At 46.9% G+C, this 23,463-nt stretch overlaps 1 protein-coding gene across 1 annotated transcript in view; it reads left to right on the top strand.

The window, feature by feature from the left end:
• KIAA0319 (KIAA0319 ortholog) overlaps nucleotides 1–23,463 on the top strand; it is a 90,819-nt gene that overhangs the window by 22,880 nt on the left and 44,476 nt on the right. The window contains 4 exon segments of the mRNA XM_044259989.1: nucleotides 12,190–12,349; nucleotides 16,434–17,359; nucleotides 19,976–20,168; nucleotides 22,872–22,970. Of these exon segments, the coding sequence (XP_044115924.1) occupies nucleotides 12,295–12,349; nucleotides 16,434–17,359; nucleotides 19,976–20,168; nucleotides 22,872–22,970 (1,273 nt within the window). The 5' untranslated portion in view covers nucleotides 12,190–12,294.

Here is a 23,463-nt window from a genome sequence, read left to right as displayed (position 1 = left end):
TTGTCAAAAGCCAATTCAGTGTTTTATATTAGAGTGCTTTTATGGTTGTTTTTTATGTTTGGAATTTATTTTAGTATAAGGTGTGAGGCAGTCATACAACTACTATTTTTTTTAAGTGGCTAACCATTTTTCCCATATCATTTACTTTAATAATTAATCTTTCTCCATTGATTTGAGATGCCATTTTTAATCATGTCCTTTAGTCTTGTGACTGTTTGCCCATTGTGGAGTGTCTGTTCTATTCAGTGTCTATTGTTGCACCTATACCAGTCTGTTTCAACTATTGTCACTTTATAGTATGTTTCACTCTCTGGTAGGACTAATTTCCCCTTATTTCCCTTTTCTTTCAAAAAATTCTTTCCTCCCCTTCTAGTTTATTCTTCTATGGGAACTTTGTAACCAGCTCTGTCTAGTTTCCCATTCCCCCAATTAAAATTTCTGCCAGCATCATTCTTATTGGAAACATAGAAATGAATGGGTTAATTTAGGAAAAATTGACGTTTCTGATGTTGAGCTTATCTATCCAAGAACACCTATTCATGTTTTTCTGTATTTATTTATTGTGTTTCCCACAGCTTCCCATTTTTAAGTCTTAAAGTGGGCAAATACCTTGGTGAATTCATTCCTGGGTCTTCTGCTTTTTATTATTTTGTTTGTTTGCTGTTGTTGCTGTACTTTTGTGTTATATTATTTATGTTCTTTTCTTTTTTTAAAGTTTTTTTTGAAGATTGTATTTATTTGAGAGAAACAGAGAGAACACAAGCTGCGGAGGACAGAGGGAGAGGGAGAAGCAGACTTCCCATTGAGCAGGGAGCTCGATGTGGGACTGGATCCCAGGACCCTAGTCATGACCTGATCTGAAGGCAGATGTTTAACTGACTGAGCCACCCAGGCAACCCATTTATATTCTTTTCTCATTGCTATATTCTCCCATTATTTCTTTCTCTTCTTTTAAAAAAATTAACATACAATGTATTATTTGCTTCAGGGGTACAGGTCTGTGAATCATCAGTCTTACACAATTCACAGCACTCACCATAGCACACACCCTCCCCAATGTCTATAACCCAACCATCCAATCCCTCGCTGCTCCCCAGCAGCCCTCAGTTTGTTTCCTGAGATGAAGAGTTTCTCCCACCAACAGTGTAGGAGGGTTCCCCTTTTTGTGCATCCTTGCCAGCAACTGTTGTTTCCTGACTTGTTAATTTTAGCCATTCTGACTGGTGAGAAGTGGTATCTCACTGGTTTTGATTTGTATTTCCCTGATATCGAGTAATGTTTAGCACTTTTTCATGTGTCTATTGGCCATTTGGATGTCTTCTTTGCAGAAATGTCTGTTTCCCATTATTTCTTCTAACTGGTTATTATGAATGGTGAAAATTCTAAGAAAAACTAGATACAACTTAATCTTCTGATTTTTTTAAATTTAATCTTTGGCTTTTCGAGGTTTAAAAATAGATAATTATGTGTCTTCTTTCTACTATATAGTCATCTGGTTCACTGTGGGGGAATGCACAGTTATTTGTTATGTATACCAGCTGTCCTGAAATCGAGTGTTACTTAAGTGTTTTTAACTAAAATATCCATATTTTTATTTAAAATGTGTGCTTACAGTAAATAGTAGCTTTTTAAAAAACTAAAATCATTAATGTTAATTGGTGAGAAATTTTAAAATTAGAAATCAGAACATATCAACTTAAGTTTTAAGATTGACCTATTTCGGGCGCCTGGGTGGCTCAGTGGGTTAAGCCGCTGCCTTCGGCTCAGGTCATGATCCCGGGGTTCTGGGATCGAGTCCCGCATGGGGCTCTCTGCTGAGTGGAGAGCCTGCTTTCCTCTCTCTCTCTCTCTGCCTGCCTCTCTGCCTACTTGTGATCTCTCTCTGTCAAATAAATAAATAAAATCTTAAAAAAAAAAAAGATTGACCTATTTCCTCAAGAAGTTTATAATTTAGTTGGAGAGAAAATACACAGGGCGCCTGGGTGGTTCAGCTGGTTAAGCGACTGCCTTCAGCTCAGGTCATGATCCCTCAGTCCTGGGATTGAGTCCCATTTCAGGCTCCCAGCTCCATGGGGAGTCTGCTTCTCCCTCTGACCTCCCCTCTCATGCTCTCTCACTCTCTCTCTCTCAAATAAATAAATAAATTAATTAATTAAAAAAAATACACATATGTCTGAAAAAATTGATTGCCCCCATAAAGAAGCATATGCTACCTAGCATCTAAGTGGTTTCAGAATTCTATCAGCCACTTTAAAAAATTACTGAAAGTTCTCATAAAGTTTTGGTCTTGTATAGTATTTGAAATCTTCTTTTTAAAAGTTTTTTAAAAAGATTTTATTTATTTGAGAGAGAGAGTGAGTGAGAGAGAAAGAAAGCAGAAGTGAGGGGAGAGGTAGAGGGAGAGGGAAAATCGGGCTCCCCACCAGCAGGGAGCCCAGTGCAGGGCTCAATCCCAGGACTCTGGGATCATGACCTGAGCTGAAAGCAGACGCGTGGCTCAGTTAGTTAAGGTGCCCGTATTTGAAATCTTCTGATAAAGTTAATTCATATATTGGACCAGAAAATGGAGGCTGCCCTCTGGACCAGCCCGCATTACAAATTTAAACCTAAGTTACAGAAAACACCTGTCAAAGAATCCTAACGCATGCCAATGGCAGTCCTCCAACTCCGCTTTGGCTAACTTACCTCACCTAGGAAGTAGGACCTGCTAGCTGTAGGAGGAGATGCAGGACCTCCCAGCCAGATTCCCAGCTTCTCATGCCCTTTTATGCATTGCTGCTTCTAATGCTCAGTAAAACTGGCTCTTGCCCAAAATCTCTCAGGAAGGATGCTCCATTGCTTGTGGGGAACTATACTCCTCCAATCAATGGATTGGTTTTTTTTTCCTTGAATAAAGGACTTCAGACTTGTTGCTAAGTTGTATTATTTTTGTCATTTGACATTCCATAAAGCAGCTGTTTCTGTGTCTCTGCTGTGAGCTTATCTGCACCTAAGCATTTTATAACCCATAAACTGAACAACAACAAAAAAGCCCGAGTAATGTTACTTATTAACTAGCATGACATCTAGGTCCTTATAGTAGTTCAAGATAGGCAGTGGCTTAAAGGAGATAACATTTTATTTCTCCTCAGAAAAACTCAAAGGTTGGCACCCCGGGCTGCTCTGGCAACTCCACGTTCATGCCTTCTATCTAGCACTGGCTAACAATCTCGAGGTTTCTTCATGGTTGCAGAGGGCTGGCCACGGGAGTACTTTGTACTTTGCCCGTGCTTGGGCTCACCCTGTTCCTACATCTCCTTCATTCTCTGATCCTATTCCTGAGCCTTACTTAACCTCATCTGTGTGTCGTCACTATCATCCAGAGAGAAAGAATGTATTTGGGGCAAGGCTTCCAGCATGGTCTAGCGGTCATGGACACCAAACACTCAGAGAAGGAGGGAACAGAATGAGGCCAGAAATATCAAAGGTCAGAAATAACCGTCTAGGAGCACCTGGCTGGCTTAGTCAGTGGAACTCGCGATTCTTGATCTCGGGGTTGTAAGTTCCAGCTCCGTGTTGGGGGTAGAGATTACTTAAAAATAAAACCTTAGGAGAGGAGAAAGATGGCAGAAGACGAGGGGACCCAGTTTCAACCAGTTCCCTGAATTGAGCTGGATCCCTACCGGGCCATTCTGAACACCCACAAAATCAGCCTGAGATGTAAAAAGATATATTTGGATCCCTACAAACAAAATATCTCCAGCTGTTGCTCTCAAGGTATGAAGTGGAGAGCTGTGATTCTGCAGGCAGATACTGGAAGATAAACGGAAGGGGGCAGGAGCTGCCGTAGGCACCTGAGCCAGGAAGGTGAAATGACACAGGAGCACAAAAGCCTCCTGGGCTGGGGACCAGGCACAGACTCGCAGACCAGCAGCTGCGGGGAAAGGAGTTTAGGACAGGCCCCCAGACTGAAACCTGGAGCTGTGGAGGCTTGCGTGCTAACTGGGGGCGGCTGGAGGTTTTAGAAGCACAAAGAACAGAGACATGCCCAGACCCGGAAGTGAGGGCTGAGAGGGCTGCTTGGGATGCACAGCCCAGGCCCCCGTGGCTCTTAGCAGCACAGACAGAAGTGGAGTCCGCGTGGCCTAGAGAGCTCACTGAAGGCCAGACTTCAGTCTCTCTGTTCGGAGATGGAGGATTGGATACAGTCACTTCTGCTCTGACTCTCGGAAGAGACATGGAAAGCCACCGGGGAAAGCCACTAGAGAACAAAAGCCCCCCAAAACCAGTTTTCATGGGTGCCTGGGTGGCTCAGTCACTAAGCGTCTGCCTTTAGCTCAGGTCATGATACCAGGGTCCTGGGATTGAGCCCCGCATTGGGCTCCCTGCCTCTCACATTCCCTCTGGTTGTGTTCCCTCTGTCACTATGTCTCTCTCTGTCAAATAAAAAAACAAAAAACAAAAAATTGGTTTCACTGAGCCTGTCCACCCGCCCCCCACCACAAGGGGCAGGGCAACTCTGCCCAGACAGGGTTGCCTGAGTAACAGTGCGGCAGGCCCCTCCCCCAGAAGACAAGCTGGAAGAGCAAGAGGCAGACAACCCCAAAGTCCCTATAAAACAGATGCATCTTGCTTGGGTTGCGGTCAGCAGTTTGGACTGTGCATTCCCTCAACCACCCCTCAACAGAATGACTAAGAGGAGGAACCTCCAACAAAGGAAAGAACCAGAAAAAGTGGCATTTCCCCCAGAACTACTGGATATGGATATAACCAAGATGTCAGAAATTGACCTCAGAGTAACAGTTATAAAGGTGATATCTAGGCTTGAGAAAAATATTAGCGACAATATAGAATCTCTAAGGGCAGAAATGAGATCTAATCAGGCTGAACTTAAAAATGTGATGAATGAAATGCAGTCTAAGCTGGATATGCTGACTTCCAGGTAAACGAGGGAGAAGAACAAATTTGTGAGATAGAGGATAAGATGATAGAAAAGGTGGAAATCAAGGCAGTGTGGGAAAAACAAATTAAAACCCAAGGAATCAAACAGAGAGATTAGTGACAGAATGAAATGTTCCAATATCAGAATTATTGGTATCCCTGAGGGAGTGGAGAGAGAGAGAGGGAGAGAGAGATCTAGAAGATATATTTGAGCAAACTGTAGCTGAGAACTTCCCTAACCTGGGGAAGAAAATAAGCATCCGTGTCCTAGAGGCAGAGAGGACCTCCCCCAAAATGAATGAGAACAAACCACTGCCACGACATATACTAACACATTTGTAAATCTTAGAGCCAAGGAAATAATCTGAAAGCAGTGAGAGGGAAGAGATTTCTTTCGTACAAAAAGAAAAGGGAATCCTCTTACACTGTTGGTGGAAATGCAAGTTGGTACAGTCACTTTGGAAAACAGTGTGGAGGTTCCTCAAAAAGTTAAAAATAGAGCTACCCTATGACCCAGCAATTGCACTACTGGGTATTTACCCCAGGTACAGACGTAGTGAAAAGATGGACCATATGTACCCCAATGTTCATAGAAGCAGTGTCCACAATAGCCAAACTGTGGAAGGAGCTGAGATGCCCTTCAACAGATGAATGGATACAGAAGAGATGTGGTCCATATATACATTGGAGTATTACTCAGCCATCAGAAAGGATGAAGACCCAGCTTTTGCATCAACATGAATGGAACTGGAGGGGATTACACTGAGTGAAATAAGTCAAGCAGAGAAAGACAATTATCTTATGGTTTCACTTACTTGTGGAACATAAGGAATAGCAAGGAGGACATCAGGAGAAGGAAGGGAAAAATGAAGGGGGAAGCCAGAGGGGGAGGTGACCGATGAGAGACTATGCACTCTGGGAATCAGACTGAGGGTTTTGAGGGTTGGGAGAATGGATGAGCCCGGTGATGGGTATTAAGGAGGACACAGTTGGCGTGGAGCACTGGGTGTTATACGTAAACAGTGAATCATGGAACGCTGCATCAAGAACTAATGATGTACTGGGGCACCTGAGTGGCTCAGTGGGTTGAGCCTCTGTCTTCGGTTCAGGTCATGATCTCAGGGTCCTGGGATCGAGCTCTGCATTGGGCTCTCTGCTCAGTGGAGAGCCTGCTTCCCCCTCTCTCTCTGCCTGCTGCTCTGCCTACTTGTGATCTCTGAAAATAAATAAATAAAATCTTTAAAAAAAAAAAGAACTAATGATGTACTGTTTGGGGACTAACATAATAAAAATAATGTATATGAGAAAAAAGTAAAAATAAAATCTTAAAAAAAGAAGAAAAAGAAATATCCATTCTATTCTTTTTAAATAGCTACCATGTTGGAATCACCATGTCGAAATACTAAGTTTTCCTTAAAAATGAAAATTATAATTGTATCTTATGAATGCAAAGGTAAGATGTGTTTGGTTTAGGAAAAAGAAAGAAAATATAGGTAAGAAAGGAAGAGGAAAATTATTCTCACCAATTTTCACCTTGGGAGGGGCATTTCTTTCATATCTTTAGGTGTATTAAGTTGATCCATCCAGAGTTTTTGTAAGGTTATGTGGGTTTGTACTATTTATAACATTTTGAACTTGTTAAGCTTTCTTTTAAAAGTCCTATTTTATCACTATACAACCTAACCTTTGACAGAAATTTTTTTGGAAGGTATCCTTTACTGAGGACATAAAACAACAGGAAGGTGGCAAAAGGCAAGCAGCAGGAGAGAGCATGACCCTTATCAAGGGAACTGGCAATTCAGAGACTGAATAAATCAGTGAATCTTGTCAAGGAACCTGGAGAGGAATGTGCTTACTTCGCAGGACACAGATGTGGCCGGGGGCTGCTGCAGGGCGGGCTGTGCCCTGACTCTGAAACTCGGTTTCGTTTCATGTGAAGTGGAGATAATAAGAACTAGTTCAGAGAGGGTTGTTCTGTGGGTCAAATGGGAAGATATGTCAAAACATAACTTAGCCCACAACGTACTACCTATGTATTTAAAAATGCAAAACTTACAACGTGTCAGAGCTGAAAAGACTTGGTAACAGCTGGTCCATGTGCCTGTTAATGTTGAGGAAATGGAGGCCCATTGTTTGCTCATATTAATGTACTAAACAAAGAGCCCCTTAGCTGTGGTACTGAGACTAGGAAACAACCTTGTTACTGAGAAACGTTCGCCCTGAGAACATGGCAATGGATCGCCATCCAGGTACCATGTAATTGTGAAAGTATATTGCGCAAGTGTATCTGCCGAAGTGCTGAGGGGTTGGAAATTTGGCACACCGTCTGCTTGCCAGGCGGTGAACCTTTGGAGTGGTGCTGCCCAGAGCAGTGCCTTGTCTTAATTTGGCCAAAGGTACCCAAAGGTCCGGTGGAGGACTGGCCTTTATCCATGGGATTCTTGACCAGCTCTACCTGGCTGGCCAGCACTGGTATCATCTCGGGCAGCATCCTGGGCAGCTGACTGAATGCTGTTCCCGGAGACCCAGCTGCCCTTCTCTTGCCTTTCGGGTAGAGAGTGGTCAGTTACTGCTGACGGGAGATGGCCAGTCTTCCCTTCTATCCTCTTGCCATCTCAGACCACACTTCCCTTGCTGGACAGAAAGGAAGTTATTGGTGGCAAGTTGTTTGCATGATCGGGTTTTCTTCTTCTGGGGTCTTTGATGGGAAGCGTATGGGACTCTTACTGAATGCTGACCTTCCCCACTTCACTTTCTGGAAGTCCGTGTTCTGAGGGCCTCTCTTGTTGTGACCCGGAGAAGTGTTAGCCATCCCCTGACTTGTCCTTAGATCACCCGCACTCCTTTCTGGTTTCTTAGTCTATGTCAACTCAGTAACACAAGGCCCTTGGAGGCCCTAGTTGGCCTCCCCTGCGCCTGGGCCAGTGATGGTTGCAGGGTGGGCAGCAGCCTTATTCCAAGGGGTTGATGCAGAGCTTGTCAGCAAGGCTGAACAGGAGGCATTCTTGTGATCTGAGTTGTTTCCTGATAAAGACTCAAAAGCAAATTCTGGCAGTTCCAGAACCTTCCTTTTGTAGAATGCTGTTTTCAGTTTTGTTTGCAGACTCCTTGTCCTTTCCGGGTGCATCCGGTAAAGTAAATTTGTTTTAAGGACCCACAAATGGAGGCTGCCCAGTGGCTGAGGCCATCACAAATCTAACCCTAAGTCAGCGTGCACTTACAGAAACATCTGTCAGGGACTCCTAACATATGCCAGTCGCGGTCAACAGCTTTAGTGAGCCTACCTGACCCCAGAAAATAGTTCCTGCTAGCCTTATAAGAAATCCCCCGTCTCCTAGCCAGTCATGCCCTCTTCTTTTGTTGCCTCTTCTAATACCTGTAGGGGCAGGAAAATTTTCCTTCTAGCCTCCTAGATTCTTTGGCTGCTCTAATAATCGAATTGACACAAGGCAGATCAACAGGAGAAAAACTAATTTCATATGTGTGGGAGCCCCACAGAAATATGAGAATGTGAGACCCGAAAGCAAGCCAGGTAGTTAAGGCTTATATATAACATCCTGAGTTAAGGAAGAGAGGAGCAGTTTAGGGATACACAGTGGAGAAAGGCCATTGACGGGAAAGAGATTATGTTTGAAAAACAAAGTTTGTGCTGTTTTACAGATAAGTTTCTTAGGTAAAAAGCTGTCTCTAGTAATAGCTCTCTTCCTGGAAGCAGCTGCCTTTCCAAAGTAGATGTAGGCAGTTGAGGGGGAGGTATAGACCTTTTCCTGAATCTTCTGGGCATTGATGACCTTTAGCTCAAAATAGTCTTCACGCCAAAATGGCATGCTTTGGGATGACCAGTTCTCCCCTTCACACTCTACAGGCTTGCTTTGCCCACAGCCCTCGGGGAGAGTGCCCAGTGATGGCGAGGCACAGCGTGCCCCCAGCCCGTGGATTGTTTTCCCTCAGACTCACTTTGAACTTGTTCTAGCTTTGTCATTTGAACCTCTCCTGTCCCCTAGATTACCACATCGGTCCTGAATAATGGCCAGGAAGCCTGGGTTGGGGCATGTCCCACTCTTTGTTATTCCTCCCCCTTCCTCCTACGCTCCAAAATTTCTAAATGTTCTGGGTTGCTTCTAGAACGGATGGTGCAAGGGGGGGAAGCAAGGAGTCTTGTAGTCTCCTAAAAGGCCAGGTCTGTGGGTAAAGGGAAGGGAACTAAGGTGTGGGTGGGAAAAGAATGGTTTTCAGCGCAACTACAGCCTCCTTGATGAGGACATAGCGACCTGCACCCACAGCAAGGTTCCGACACACTCATGAGGAAACCTCTACCCAGGGGCACTTACTCCCGGAAGCCTTTGACGTACTCAAAATAGCAAGTACTTGTGTGACTAGCCTCTTGCTCAACCATACACCCCAACAGGTAAAACCTGAAGTAGAGAAGACCCCTTAACTGATGCTCTACCTGAGGCCCGTTGTTCTTATTTCTGAGGCATTGACAAAGATGTTTTGCGGTGACTAGAACGTTCCAGGCCAGAAAAGTTCTAAGTGATGTAATGCCTAGAAGTCCCTACCCCACACCCACACGTTCCCTTTCCTGCTCATGATCGTGTGCTGAACATCTGCCCATCCCTGTCTATGACCCCACGCTGTCTGCTCTCTTGGAAATACCCCCTTCCTTCAGGGGGAAATACCCCCTGAAGCTCTCGCCCTGTGAAGAGGCGTCTCTTCTGCTGGCGGAGAGGTCAGTTGGTAAGGCTTAAGCCTGCCACCTCCACCTGCTGCCGGCACCCAAAATAAACCTCTTCCATTCTCTTTTCCAAACCTTTCTCTCCTGACTGGCTTCTCTTGTGGTAAGTTTACTTGAGTTTGTTCAGCAGCCTTGTTGGAAAGCTCAGCCAAGAACTCTGCTTTCTATTTGTTCGGCATCCTTGAGATTGCCTGGGAGGGGACAGTGGAAGCAGGACAGCAGGCCTTACCCTTTTTTCCCCGAGTTAGTGATGACCAGTAACACTAGTACTGGTTTGTCAGCCTTGGGCAAATGAGTGAACTTTTTTTTTTTTTTTTTTTTTTTTAGATTTTACTTATTTATTTGACAGACAGAGAGAACACAAAGCAGGGGGAGGGGCAAAGGGAGAGGAAGAAGCAGCCTCCCTGCTCAGGGAGCCTGACAGGGAACTCAATCCCAGGACCCTGAGAACATGACCTGAGCCGAATTCAGACTCTTAACCAACTAAGCCATCCATGCTCCCCTCAGTGAAATTTTTTAAGCTTCAATTTCATCCTTTTTTTTTTTTCAGAGACGGAGGTGGGGGGAAGGGCAGAGAGAGAGGGAGAGCGAAAATCTCAAGCAGAATCCATGCCCAGTGTGGAGCTTATCATGGAGTTTGATCTCATGACCCTGAGATCATGACCTAAGCAAAATCAAGAGTTGAATGCTTAACTGACTGAGCTACCCAGGCACCCCTCATCATTTTTTTTCAGAGATTTTATTTATTTATTTGTCAGAGAGAGACAGAACGTGTGCAAGAGCACACAAACAGGGGGAACAGCAGGCAGAGGAGGAAGCAGGCTCCCCACTGAGCAAGAACCCCATTGCAGGGCTCGATCCCAGCACCCTGGGATCATGACCTGAGCCAAAGGCAGAAGCTTAACTGACTGAGCCACCCAAGCATTGAAACCCCTCATCATTTTTAAAACAGAGATAATAATACTGCCTGGGTTGTTATGAAGACCACACTGAAGAAAGTGCCAGACAAAAGGTGCCAATATTGCTACATTTTTTTGACACTATGATGGTAGTGATTATAAGAGGGCTTATTATTTTAAATACCACTAGGGAAGAAGAAAATTTCTATCAGTTACCCATAGCACATCATTTTCTTGTCAGAAAGTTTCTTCACATTGAAACAGATTTATTTGGACAGATTTATATAATAAATCATCCTTGTACATTGGTAAAAAGGAAATATAGGTGAATATAAATTAAGGTATTCTTAAATTTCCCTATAGTTTTGATCTACTGCTGCTGAGTCATTTGTTAAGGTGGTTAGTGCTATCAGAGTTTTTCCCACACAACATTGCCTGTGTATCATCGTGAGCACTGGGGATGCAATATTTCTTAGAAGAGTGCTTCATACTGTCTTTCTTCCAAGCCAAGATTACCAGTTCTGCATAATCAATATGTATGCATAAGCACTGGCGTCTGTTTCCTGCCCAGTGCTTGGCCAACTTAAGACATCCTGATTCCAGGGGTACTACAAGTATGAAAATATGTAACTGTTAGAATTGACAAAATATAGTACTATCATTGATTTCGTCTTATTTCATAGGTTTGGGTTTGTAAGGGCAGCAAGTGTTGGGGACAAAAAATTTCCTCTGCCATTTAAGGTCCTTCTAGCTGGACTAAGAGTCAAATTGACAGAAAGCAGATTAACAGGAGGAAATCAAATTTAATAGTGTACATATGGGGAATCCACACAGGCATGGAAATTCCAAAGACAGTCAGGCAGTATGAGGCTTATATGATGAGCTAAAGAGAGGGGAAGGGATCTGAGAATACCAAGGGAGAAAGACCACTAGCAGGAAAGTGAAAGAAGGTATTTGGAAACCACAGGTGCCCTATAATGTAGAGAAGTTTCTTAGGTGAAGAGGAATCTTTGTTAATAACTCTCTTCCTGGGGTGTCTGGTGGCTCAGTTGTTGAGCACCTTGATTTCAGCTCAGGTCATGATCCCAGGGTTGTGGGATTAAACCCCACATCAGGCTCTGTGCTCACTGCGGAGTCTGCGTGAGGTTCTCTCCCTCTCCCTCTGCGCCTTCTCCTGCTCACACATATGTGTGTTTGTGTACATGTGTTTGCTCCCTTTCTCTCCCAAATAAACCAGTAAAACCAGTAAATCTTCAAAAAAAAATTTGCTGTCTTCCTGGTACAAGTAGGCAGTTGAGAGGAGATAGAGTTTCTCCTGAGTCTGCTGGGTTTGGATTGCTTTTAACTCAAAATAGTGTTCATGCACAAGTAGCCCATTTTGGGGCTGCCTGCCCTTGGACCCTACAAAAACATGAAAGCCTCTGCCTCATCCCAGGAAGTGTCCTTTCTGTTTGCACAAACTTAGAGTGGACAGTTTGCCTGGAATATGACCCTGCGGTGTTAACAGGACAGGCTTCCCAGTGAGATGGATAAGTCATAGAAATTATCTTGTGTGTTTCCTCATTTACCTGTTCTTTTTCTTTTTTCTCATTTACTTATTCTTCTTCCTGTCTGCTTTCTGATTTTCCTTTGAAGTTCCTGAGTTCAAATCTGGTTCCTAAGAAACATCAAAGGAAGCCTGCACCAGAGGCCTCCCAGGGTCTTCTTGGAAATTGGACTCCATCCACTGTGTGAGACGGAATGGCACTCCCCACTAGTGTGCTCTCCTCTTTACTGCTGCTGGCCACTGTTGCAGGTAGGAAACCATCATCCTGGAGACCCTAGCATCACACATGAGCTTCCTATCTTTGACTTAAACAACTCAGATCAGAAACAAAACCTAGGGGATGAACCCAGGGGAAGGGAAAGAGGAATAGAGTAAGATGAAATCAGAGAAAGAGACAAACCATAAGAGACTCTTAATCATAGGAAACAAACTGAGGGTTGCTGGAGGGATTGGGGGTGGTGGGATGGAGTAACTGGATGATGGGCGTGAAGGAAGACACATGATGTAATGGACACTGGGTATTAAGTAAGACAAACGACTCACTTCAGAAAGTAATAAACAACGAAACAACTCAGATCAATCTGAAATGAAGGTTCTATGTGTTTGCTTCCCAACAGAATTATTTTACATGTAAAAGGCATAAAGGCCAACCTCATGCACCAGTGGTTTTCTGGAACTGGGAATTTAAATTGTTTTTTGTTGTCATGACGATTTTTTTTTAAAGACTTTATTTATTTATTTGACAGACAAAGATCACAAGTAGGCAGAGAGGCAGGCAGAAAGAGAGGAGGAAGCAGGCCCCCCATTGAGCAGAGAGTCTGATGCAGGGCTCAATCCCAGGACCCTGGGCTCATGACCTACCTGAAGGCAGAGGCTTTAACCCACTGAGCCATGAAGGCACACCTGTCATGAAGATTTTTGAAAACATAAAGTCACAGTTTGTATATACTAGGAAAACTTTATATATTTATTTAAAATAGTTGCCTAGTAGATCTTTTTGGAAAGCAAATGACCACACTCTTTTATCATAAATCTTTATTTTCCTATATTCTGCTCTGCTTGCTCAGTGCGGACATACCCGTGACGGGAAATACTGGTGGGCTGCAGTGCTGGTGCCTGGTGTCCTGGCTAGGCCAGCTAGGGCCCCGGGCCAGCTAGGGCCCCTTTGAATTTACCGAGGACTGAGAGTAGAGATAGGGCCGGGGAAACTAAGTTTGTGCGGGGGATTATCCAAGTGTGGTGAAGCCATAATGAGGCAAACCTGTGTTAAAACAGAAATTCAGCTGAGTAAATTTAAAGATCTAATTAGCTTTATTGAAGGATTTGTGACCCGGGCAGCATTCCGTCGAGAAGGTAGAAGGGAGCTTGAAGGAGCTGTACAAAACAGAATGATTTTACAGGGAGAAGTAGGCAAGGTCACTTTCCCTCAGGAGAAGTCAGAGGGTCTTACCATGCAAATGACCTCAGGTGTAGGATCTACACGATCCAGACTGAGGAGTTTTCGTTGCATTCGTGGAAGAGGCAGAATCTGCAGTTACAAATAGGTCATCTCAGTGGAGCTTAACATAAGTGATTCCATTTGGGGCCTGTTTCTTTTTAACACAGAGAGTGATCTTTGTTAAAATGCAGTTTCCTCTGCTCCAGACCTATGGAACCAGAGCACCTAGCAGGTGTGGCTCAGGGGTCTGAAGCAACGAAACCGTTAGAAGCACTGTTGTAGAGCATGGAGGGGCCCCCTCAGAACACCGTGCCACTGGAGAAGCCCTGTCATTGCCCCAGAGAGGACTAATATTTGAACACTTTTTTCCCCTCCCAAATCCCCACTTTTTCATTCCTTTCTGCCTTTTTCTTGTGATTTTTCCATTAATTTAAAATTCCTGAATTACTTTATTAGTAACATTATGTGCAGTTTGCCTGTCTTCCCTCTCTATCCGCTCTACCTTTAACAAAACGCTAACCAGTGATTTTACTGATTTGTCAGCAATCATGGAGTGACTATGGTCCTAGATTCGCGGGGACAATGGTAGAGGGTACGAACATGGGTGAGTCTTCTCTGGTCTCTTCAAGAGCTTTCATGGAGTGAGTCTGAGAGAGTCTGAAGTAATTATGGCCACTTGGCCCAACAGAAGCATGGTTTAGTTGTTAGAAACCCTCTGAGACTTCTTCACTGAGCACTAAGACCTCTGCGTTAGGTACTTCTGTCTATACAGATCATTCAGGTGATGTTTTTGCAAAACAAAGGGATTATGTTCTCCCAGAAGTGTATGGCAGTTTCCGCCTGATTGAAAACTGCTTTAAGCTCTTCCAAGTCTTCTGCCATGGCCAGTTCTCCGTAGCCACTAAAACAGTTTGCTTGCTTTAGGAGCAAAGCCTGCCTTCTGGATAGTGGTTTCTGACACAGTTTTATAAGTTGGTTTTCAGCTGCCTGGTGGCCAACACCAGAAATGAAACAAGGTCGTTTCTGTGGCTCACACTGTCCAAAAGAAGGTGACCTCACCATTTTCCCAGGGAAATGAAGCATATCTTACCATGTTTGTTTGAAAGAAGTTTCTAGCTTGGGTCTTCATTGAAAGGCCACTCAGGGATGTAGTGGTATCTTTACAAATAAAGGCAGTATTTTTGAGAGTACAGTGGGAGTCAGAGATTAACTATCTGCTGTACACCCTTCATCACTTGGTTTTCATTAGAGATGTTTTTTATGTTCAGCTGGAGGTCTTTTTTCCCTCTCTAGATCTGAAATTAAGCTTTTTGTTAGAAAATAAAAGGCTGAAACTACTAAATAGATTTGCATTCGAGAAAATATCCTTCCAGTTGAATTAAAGAAGTTTGTTGTTAGCTTATTCGTTTGGAAAGATACATATCTATTACATCTAATTCCTCTTAAATTGGACCGGTTAGACTTTCCTATAGAGTCAGTGTTTGACACTGAACAATTCTTAAAAGTGTATAATGATGCTCATGTGTACACAGGTAAAAATAAAAGGGACTCCATTTCTCTTCCCTCCAGTTAGAAGCTCTCTCTGATTGTCACTATGAGGAAAGTAACAGTAGTTTAAAAAATTGTCAGTGACGAGCCCTCACAAGTAAAGAGACCTCTACCAACAAAGAATAAAAGTGACTTTGCCTTTGGCTTTCGGGGAATGAGGGACTGCGGCAGAAGGTTCTGAAAGTGCCACTTGCTGTCACTGCATCTCATGGGCCTGCACCCCTGCATCTGCAGAACACAACTGGGGGTGGGGGATAGCATTGCCCTCACACCTGCCCAGTTTGCTAACTGGAAATATTTGTAGCTATTTAGAATCTGATTAGAGCTAGTTGCTGCAGAGGTACCTGGGTGGCTCAGTTGGTTAAGCAGCTGTTTTCAGCTCAGGTCATGATCCTGGTCTCAGGGTCCTGGGATTGAGCCCCACTTCTTTGTCTCCCTCTGCTGCTCCTCCTGCTTGTGCTCTCTCTCTTCCTCTCTCTGCTAAATAAAAATCTTTAAAGGAAAACCCAGTGATGGGTATTAAGGAGGGCACGTATTGCATGGAGCACTGGGTGTTATATGTAAATAATGAATCATGGAACACATCAATGTACTAATATGTACTATATGGTGACTAACATAATAAAAAATAATAATTATTTAAAAATTCTAGAGGGAGGGGGAGAAAACCAAAAGACTAGTTGTTACAGACCTATACTGAGGACAAGTTTTTCCTCTCCTTTGATATTTCCCTGTCAGTTGAGCTATCATCAGAATAACCTGTGAGATTAAAAAAAAAAAAAAAGAATCAGGGACATCTGGGTGGCTCAGTCATTAAGCACCTGGCTTCGGCTCAGGTCATGATCCCAGAGTCCTGGGATCGAGCCCCACGTGGGGTGGGCTCCCTGCTCAGCGGGAAGCCTGCTTCTGCCTCTCCCACTCCCCCTGCTTGTACTCCCTCTCTCGCTGTGTCTCTCTCTGTCAAATAAAGAAATAAAATCCTTTAAAGAAATCAGTTTAACAGCAGCAATAATGTGATATCCTTAAAGTAAACCTTTATAACTGAATTTTGGGTGAGGAGCAAAATATTGTAAATAATAGAAAAGCAGTACACAGATGGCAAAGGATGCTTCTGGGCCCCTGTGAGAGAACATGGAGAGAAAGGATGGAGCATCCAGTGGGCAGGTGGGCGAGCGCCAGGACAGGTGCGGGGTGGGGGGGGGTATGGGAGGAGGACGTGTGGATGGGTGTGGCAATGGGGGGACTGTGAGGTATGGCAGGGGAATTTCTGCTGGAAATGTTGGTTGTTTATGGGCTGGCCAGACACGACTTGGCTCCTTTCCTCATCAGAGACTGTGTCCTTTGCAGGTTGTGCCTGTGGCCTGTGCAGTGAGGGGAGGACATTCACCAATGCCGTCATTTCACCAAACCTGGAAACTACCCGAATCGCATGGGTGCCTCAGATCAGCCCCGTGGCGGACTGCACGGCTGTGTGCTGTGACCTGGCCCGCTGTGACCTGGCCTGGTGGTTTGAGGGCCGCTGCTACCTGGTGAGCTGCCTGCACCCCGAGAGCTGCGAGCCCAGGGAGGTGGGCTCCATCCGGTCCTACCTCACCTTCATGCGCAGGCCGGCCCGCGGGCCCTCGCAGCTGCTCTGCTACAGGGAGATGGTGCTCCGCGGGAAGTCCCCCTCGGGACTCGGGGGGGACTTGCCTGAGGGTCTCAGAAAGGACTTGTCTCCTCTGGGCCCCGCTCTCCGCCTGAGAAGGGCATCGGAGTACCCAGATGACTACAGGGACCCTGAGCAAGACTTCTTCCATCCCCTCAGCCAGCAGGAGCCCAGAGGCAGTGCCGAGTACACCGAGTACACCAACTGGGGCCTGTTCCCGGGCAGCCCCTCCGCTGGAGACGGCCTGCCCTGGGCCGCCGAGGAGCAGGAGGTCCCTGAGTGGGGCCCAGAGGAGACGTCGGAGTACTCCGATGACTACAGGGACCCTGAGCAGTACTCCTTCCAGCCCCTCAGCCAGCAGGAGCCCAGAGGCAGTGCCGAGTACGCCGACTGGGGCCCGTTCCCCAGCAGCCCCTCTACTGGAGATGGCCTGCCCGGGGCCGCCGAGGAGCAGGAAGATCCTGTGCTCCGTCTGCTGAATGGGTCAGCACGGACCCCAGCCCCAAAACGGTCCTCAGAGAGCAGGACGTCGCCGCCCTGGGTGACAGCTCCACCTTCCAGAGAGGCCTTGGGAAAGGAGACTGTTCTGCTCCAGGACGCACCCAGCAGTGGCTCTGGAGAAGAGGTAGGCCGGGTAGCTCAGGGTGGGCTGTACGTGGAGGGGCTGTGCGGGCGGGAGGCTGGGGGCTGGATGCATCAGAATGTAGCCCTCAGGGCCTCCGGGAGCCAGACGCATCTTGTTCCTGGGCTGCACATTCGGGACCAGAGTGTGAAAAAGAACAGTGTTTCTGCCCTCACAAGCCAGTTATCTCATGATGATGACTCGGCACTTCTCCTGTGGGATGCCTCTCCCAGTATCCCCCGGGGAATAAGGATCTACAGACGTTTTGTTTTTAAGTAGGCAAGATCAGACAGACACCTGTACAAGAAGTTGTTTAGAAAGTAATTAAGAGGGGCGCCTGGGTGCCTTAGTGGGTTAAAACCTCTGCCTTCGGCTCAGGTCATGATCTCGGGGTCCTGGGATTGAGTCCCTCATGGGGCTCTTTGTTCGGTGGGGAGCCTGCTTCCCTCTCTGTCTCTGCCTGCCTTTCTGCCTGTTTGTGATCTGTCTGTGTCAAATAAATAAAATCTTTTAAAAAAGTAAGTAATTAAGAATAGAAAAAAGAAATGGGGCATTTGAGACTCTTGTTGTTGGGGCCAGGCGGTAAGCTGAAGGCCGAAATCGAAATGGGGGGTGGGGGTACCCACCGCTTCCACAGAGGATCCGTTTTCTTTGGGTGGGGTACGTCAAGGAGGACCTGCGTGCTGATGGCCTAGTCAGGAGCTCTGTGTGGAGGTCACGGAGACAGGGCCCAGGAGTGCGTGAGGAACTGGCGAGGTCTTCCAGCCTAGGGAGGCGCCATGAGCGGGAAGGAAGTGGTCTGGACTGGAGGCAGGAGTGGACTTGTTGTCCCCTCAGCCATGACCTGGCGGTGGCTGTGAACCCTTCGAGAGGTACCTTAATGTTTCCCTCCACTGTCTGCAGACTCTGTTCTTTATTTCAACTTGGTGGTAATTTTTCAGGACTCTTTAAAACTAAACAGAACTGGTTTATCTTTACAGAGGCTGTGGGGTCTCCCGATGGGATGGGGGGGCCACCAAAGTGGGGCAGGCTGGTCAGGTGGAGGCCGGGGCCTGGGCAGGGACAAAGTCACGGGGAGCAGAGCAGAGGGGGTGGATGTTTACTGAATGCCCTGCAGGGGAGCGGGGGGCAGGGCAGCCGAGCAGTGCGGTCTGCCAAGAGCCAGTGCTGGGGGCTGTAGCTGCAGGGGAGGGTGGGGAGGGCGCGGGGAGGTGTGGGGACAGATGCAGTTTTCCCTTTCTGGTACCTGTGTTCATGTGTTGGTAGCCCGCTGGTTACCTGGGCTTATGGATGTTTCTGGGTGGGTCGCCTTGGAACCTGTCTATTCAGCCGGGGATTGGGGGGTCACTGTGGGCCCTCCTACCTTACTCAGGGTTCCGTTGTTCCCGGAATTTGCTGTGGACAGTTTTACCAGTTGTCTGGTCCTACTTGGCGCTTTAGGAGCCACGGTGTCTGGTAGCCAGTGAATATTCGCAGTGATGCCAGTGACCAGGTGTCCAGTCACAGGAGGTGTGCTGGGTCTGCACGTCCCTCAGCTGCAGCAGGGTCACCAGCGTGCGATTTCCGTGGACACCACTGGCCCCTTCCCTGGTGCACGTCGGACTTAGAGCTCTGCTCTCTGTGACTTCTCGCCACACCATCCCCCCTGGGTCTCGTGCGTTCCTAGCCTGACTTTCACTTCCTTAGCCCTGTGGTCCCTGACAGATGCAGCTCAGAAGCATTTTATTATCATATGATGAAACTTTCCTCTCAGGCACATTGTATATAGTTTAAAAACTCTAAGTTAGCTGGGGCGCCTGGGTGGCTTAGTCAGTTAAGTGTCTGACACTTGGTTTCGGCTCAGGTCATGATCTTGGGTTGTGGGATTGAGCCCCGCATCAGGCTCTATGCTTAGTGGAATCTGCTTCTTTCCCTCTCCCGCTGCCCCTCCCCCACTCAAATAATTAAATAAATCTTTAAAAAAAAACCTTCTAAGTTGGCTAACTAGAACTATAACTTCCAGTTACAGTTTATACACAATAGATGGTACAAATAGAGATTATTTCCTCTAGAAGCCTGGTTGTTGAATTACCAGATTGCCTTCAGTTTTTGCCTTACTGCCTAGTTTAGAAGCCCACTACAGTTATTTTCTCTCTTTCATCTCGAGTGATTGCATGTGTATATTCACTTATAATAACTGTCTACCCCACAGTTTTCTTACATTTTTTAAAATAGATAGCAGAGAGAATATTTGAAGGAGTTGGTCTAGGGGTGCCTGGGGGGCTCAGTCAGTTAAGCGTCCACCTCTTGGTTCAGCTCAGGTCATGATCTCAGGGTTCTGAGATCGAGCCCTGTGTCAGGCTCTGCGCTCAGTGGGGAATCTACTTGAGATTCTTTCTCTTCTCCCCCCACCGCACACATGCACATACACTTGTTCTGTCTCATAAATTAATCTTTTTTTAAAAAAGAAAGAGATGGTCTAGAGTTCTAGCATTCTGTGATAGTAGACACGGTATTTTGAAAACCATTTATGTAAAAGGTCCGTGACATTGTGTTGCTCAACGAGGTCAACCATTTTTTGTTTTTGTTTTTGTTTTTTCTTTCTTTCTTAACAGTTTGTCTTTGTGATTAATCTCCTAGGTTCTAATGCCTTCCTGTCATCCTTCTCCAGCCAGACTGGAGTTCAGCCCAGCCTCCACAGAGGAGAGCCCACTTTTCACAGTCCCCACAAGGAGCCCGGATCATGGCGTCCCAACCCGTCCCGCTAGCCTCATCCCTGCTGAGCCCTCCCCGTCAGAGCAATCTGAATCTCTGACCACTGCTCCCCGGACAGGTAACTGTGGGAACAATACGGCTGGAAGAAAAGTAGCAAACCATGCTGTCGAATTACACTAGGGTGACGGTAAGGTTCGCTCGTTCCCTCCCAGCGCGTCGTCAAGCCTGTCTCCTGTGCTAGAAACAGTGCTCCACACCAGCCATGAAAACACGAACTTTGTCTTTTCCCTCAGTGATCTGTGAGGCAGCAAATGCGAGTGACAGGCGAATAGCTGGTTTTCATATCCTGTGGTAAGTGCTGTGACAGGTGCGATGGGGGCGGAGGGAGACGCCCCTCCTGACCTTCCAGAAGGGCTGGGAAAGCCTTTCCAGAGGCAGTGATGCTGGATAGAACAAGCCAGCTGACATGGGGTTGGCGTGGTGTACAGGTCAGGGCAGCGATGTGTTAAAGCAATAATGATGGTTCTAGTTGGTGAGAACCCGCTGAACGCGGGGCCCTGGGACATTTTGGGGAGCGCTGTCAGGAGGTCAGTCTGGCTGGAGCTGGGCGTGTGAGTGAGAGGGAAGGGCACGGCGTGAATCCGGAGTGGTGAGCAGGGTAAGACTTGGAAAGACCTGTAATGTGTATAAGGAATTTATGCTTTATCGGGTAAGTGTGGGCGATCTCTGAATGAGTTTAAGCAGGAAAATGAAATAATAAGATTTGTTTTCGAGAAAATAATGGGGAGTTGACTGGAGACAAGAAGATCCGTTAGGACCGGGGGGGAATGGTCGCAAGGACGGGGAGAAGGAAGCAGCCCGAAGAGCTCTCATGGGGCTGGAATCACTAGGATTTGGTGAGGGGCTCACTGGCCGGACCCCAGGACTCTGAGATCAGGGAGTGTGTGGGAGCGGAAGCTAGATGAGCAGCGGGCTGAAGATGGAGGACCAGGCGTCATCGGCACAGGGGCGATGACTGAAGGCTTAGGGCACATGTGGGACCTTCCGGGGATGGTGGTGGGAGAGCTCGAGAGAGGCCTGGGCAGGAACTTGGAAGACGTCATTACATCAGGAGCTGGAGGGCCAGAAGGAGTCTGCTGAGCTGGCTGAGTGGTCTTGCCAGAGAGGCCGGACATGAGGAGGAGGGCATGGGCTGAGGGAAGGAGCGAGACTTCCATGCAGGAAGGTGTCATGAAAGAGCCGGGGCTCACAGAGACCATGGGCAGCAGTGCGGAGCTCCCGTTAGAGTTACTAACGAAGGCGATACTGGAGACCTGCTTCCCAAGCCGTTCTGTGGGGATGACCCTCTCTGCCGTGTTGATTTACTTTGATCCTGAGCTAGGGTACAGAGAAAGAGAATAGCAGAAGAGAGGCTGTGTGGTGTTTAGGGAGAAGGAAACCAGCCTGGGAAGTAGGATCCTTGGGTTCTCATAGGACCTATTCAGGGAGGTGTTACAAGCTCAGAAGAAGTGATCATTTTAAAGTCCTTGGAGCCGAGCTTGGCACAGTGTAATCTGGTATGTGTGTTTGTTGAAATAAATACATTTAAATTAATTATTGGTGGATCTCTTATTGTTAACTATTTGTATAACTTTGAGCAATTACTTGACCTTTATAGGGCTTGTAAAATGATAGGTTGGGACCAGTGTCCCCTCTGGGTCCACAGTTGCTGAATTTCAAGGCAAAGAGTTGGGAGAAAGGAGCCCAAGACACCCAGGAGGCCCCTGCCGCTGGCCTAGGAAGGTACTGGAAGGACAGGGTACCAACTGTGAGGACAGGAGCAGGCGTAAGCGAGGCACCTGGCTCCCCAGCATCTCCAAGGACCTGGGACGTCTTGAGCACTCAGCTTAAAAAACAGAAGAAACCAAAGCAAAACTCTCCTTTTCTCTGGGTACTGTCTTGACATGTCTCAACTATATTTCACAAGTGAGACTGAAGCCAACTGAACATAGCAGTGTCCTGCTGCTTTTAGGGAAGGAGTATGAGTGCTCGCTTCGGCAGCACATATACTAAAATTGGGAAGGAGTATGAATGTGGTCCTGAGGGCTGTTTTCACGGTAAGTGCTTTGGACAAGCATGAATGGCCCATGGCCTGAGCTAAAATCACCTTTTTATGGAGGCCGACTGCGTTTTCTCTTGGAAAGCTTCCAAGAGCAAAGCCGTCAGCGGTAATTCACGAGGCCGCTGTCAGAAATGAACAGCGTGTGACTTATGATAGAGAAACACGAGTACACTCAGTTTTTAAATAAAAATAGCACATACCAGGGAGTCAAGAAGTGCTGATGGTAAGTGAGAAAAGAGAGTCAACCCACACAGGACCCTTGTTTCCCAACACTGTGCTCAGTCAACCTAAATCATACTTTCTTCACCTTGTCAATGCCCGTGGGTGAATGAAAACTGACAAAATCTGGCCTGCGATGGAATATAGGTCATGGTATGGTGACTAGCCAGAGGAAGGATATGTCTTAGATAAAATCAGAGAGAGAACGATTACAAAAATATGTTCGTTATCTAAAAAAAAATCTAGGGGCACCTGGGTGGCTTAGTTGGTTAAGCATCTGTCTTTGGCTCAGGGCATGATCTCAGTGTCCTGGGATCAAGCCCCGGGTCAGGCTGCCTGCTCAGTGGGGAGCTGCTGCTCCCTCTGCCTCTCCTCGCTGTCTCTCGTGAATAAATAAAATCTTAAAAAAAATGAGTACGTAAGTGACACATCTGTCGTCGGGCGGTAATATAACATCATTATTGTGTGTAAAGGACTGTACTGTTTCCAATCAACTTGCAGTGAAAGAACTCTCGGTGTGGGCCGGCGAGAATCGAATCGTGACTTTGCCGGAGCACGAGGTGGACCTGAAGGCTTCTGTCGTGCCCGCGCCGCCTGCAGGTGAGAGCTTGCCTCCCCTCGGTGACAGCGGAGCCCGGGCAGCCTCCGCCCGTCTTCGAGGGTTACTCACAGCAGCGTGGCGAGAGGTCGCCACCGAGGGCCGGAGGGTGCGGACGAGGCTTTGGTGCTTTTAAGCACTCGACCCTATGACCCTACGGAAGGAGCTGCAAGTGGAGGGAGAACGTGGGACCACAGGAACGAGCCTTCGTCAGTCAGGACGCAAAGTCACGCGTTGCTGAGGATGCGAGCAAGGGGCGTGTTAGAGCAGGAGAGGTGTCCCCGTCCCGGAGTGTGACCTGCAGTGACCCCCTGCAGCTGGGAAGATTGCACCGTGAGGAGACGGGCAGTGTGCCCGGAGCTCTGCTGACAGATGGGACAGTGCTGCCCACGGGGCTCTGAGGTTCTCAGGACACCCCACGGCAGCTCTACAAAACATGTTGCTCAAAATGCCCTTTCTTAGACTCGAGCAACACTCTCCCTTCAGCAAACATGG

Source organism: Neovison vison, chromosome 1 (assembly GCF_020171115.1).
Source record: "Neovison vison isolate M4711 chromosome 1, ASM_NN_V1, whole genome shotgun sequence".
Lineage (NCBI taxonomy): Eukaryota > Metazoa > Chordata > Mammalia > Carnivora > Mustelidae > Neogale > Neogale vison.
Note: the sequence above shows the minus strand (reverse complement) of the source record. Positions and strands in the feature narration are given on the sequence as shown.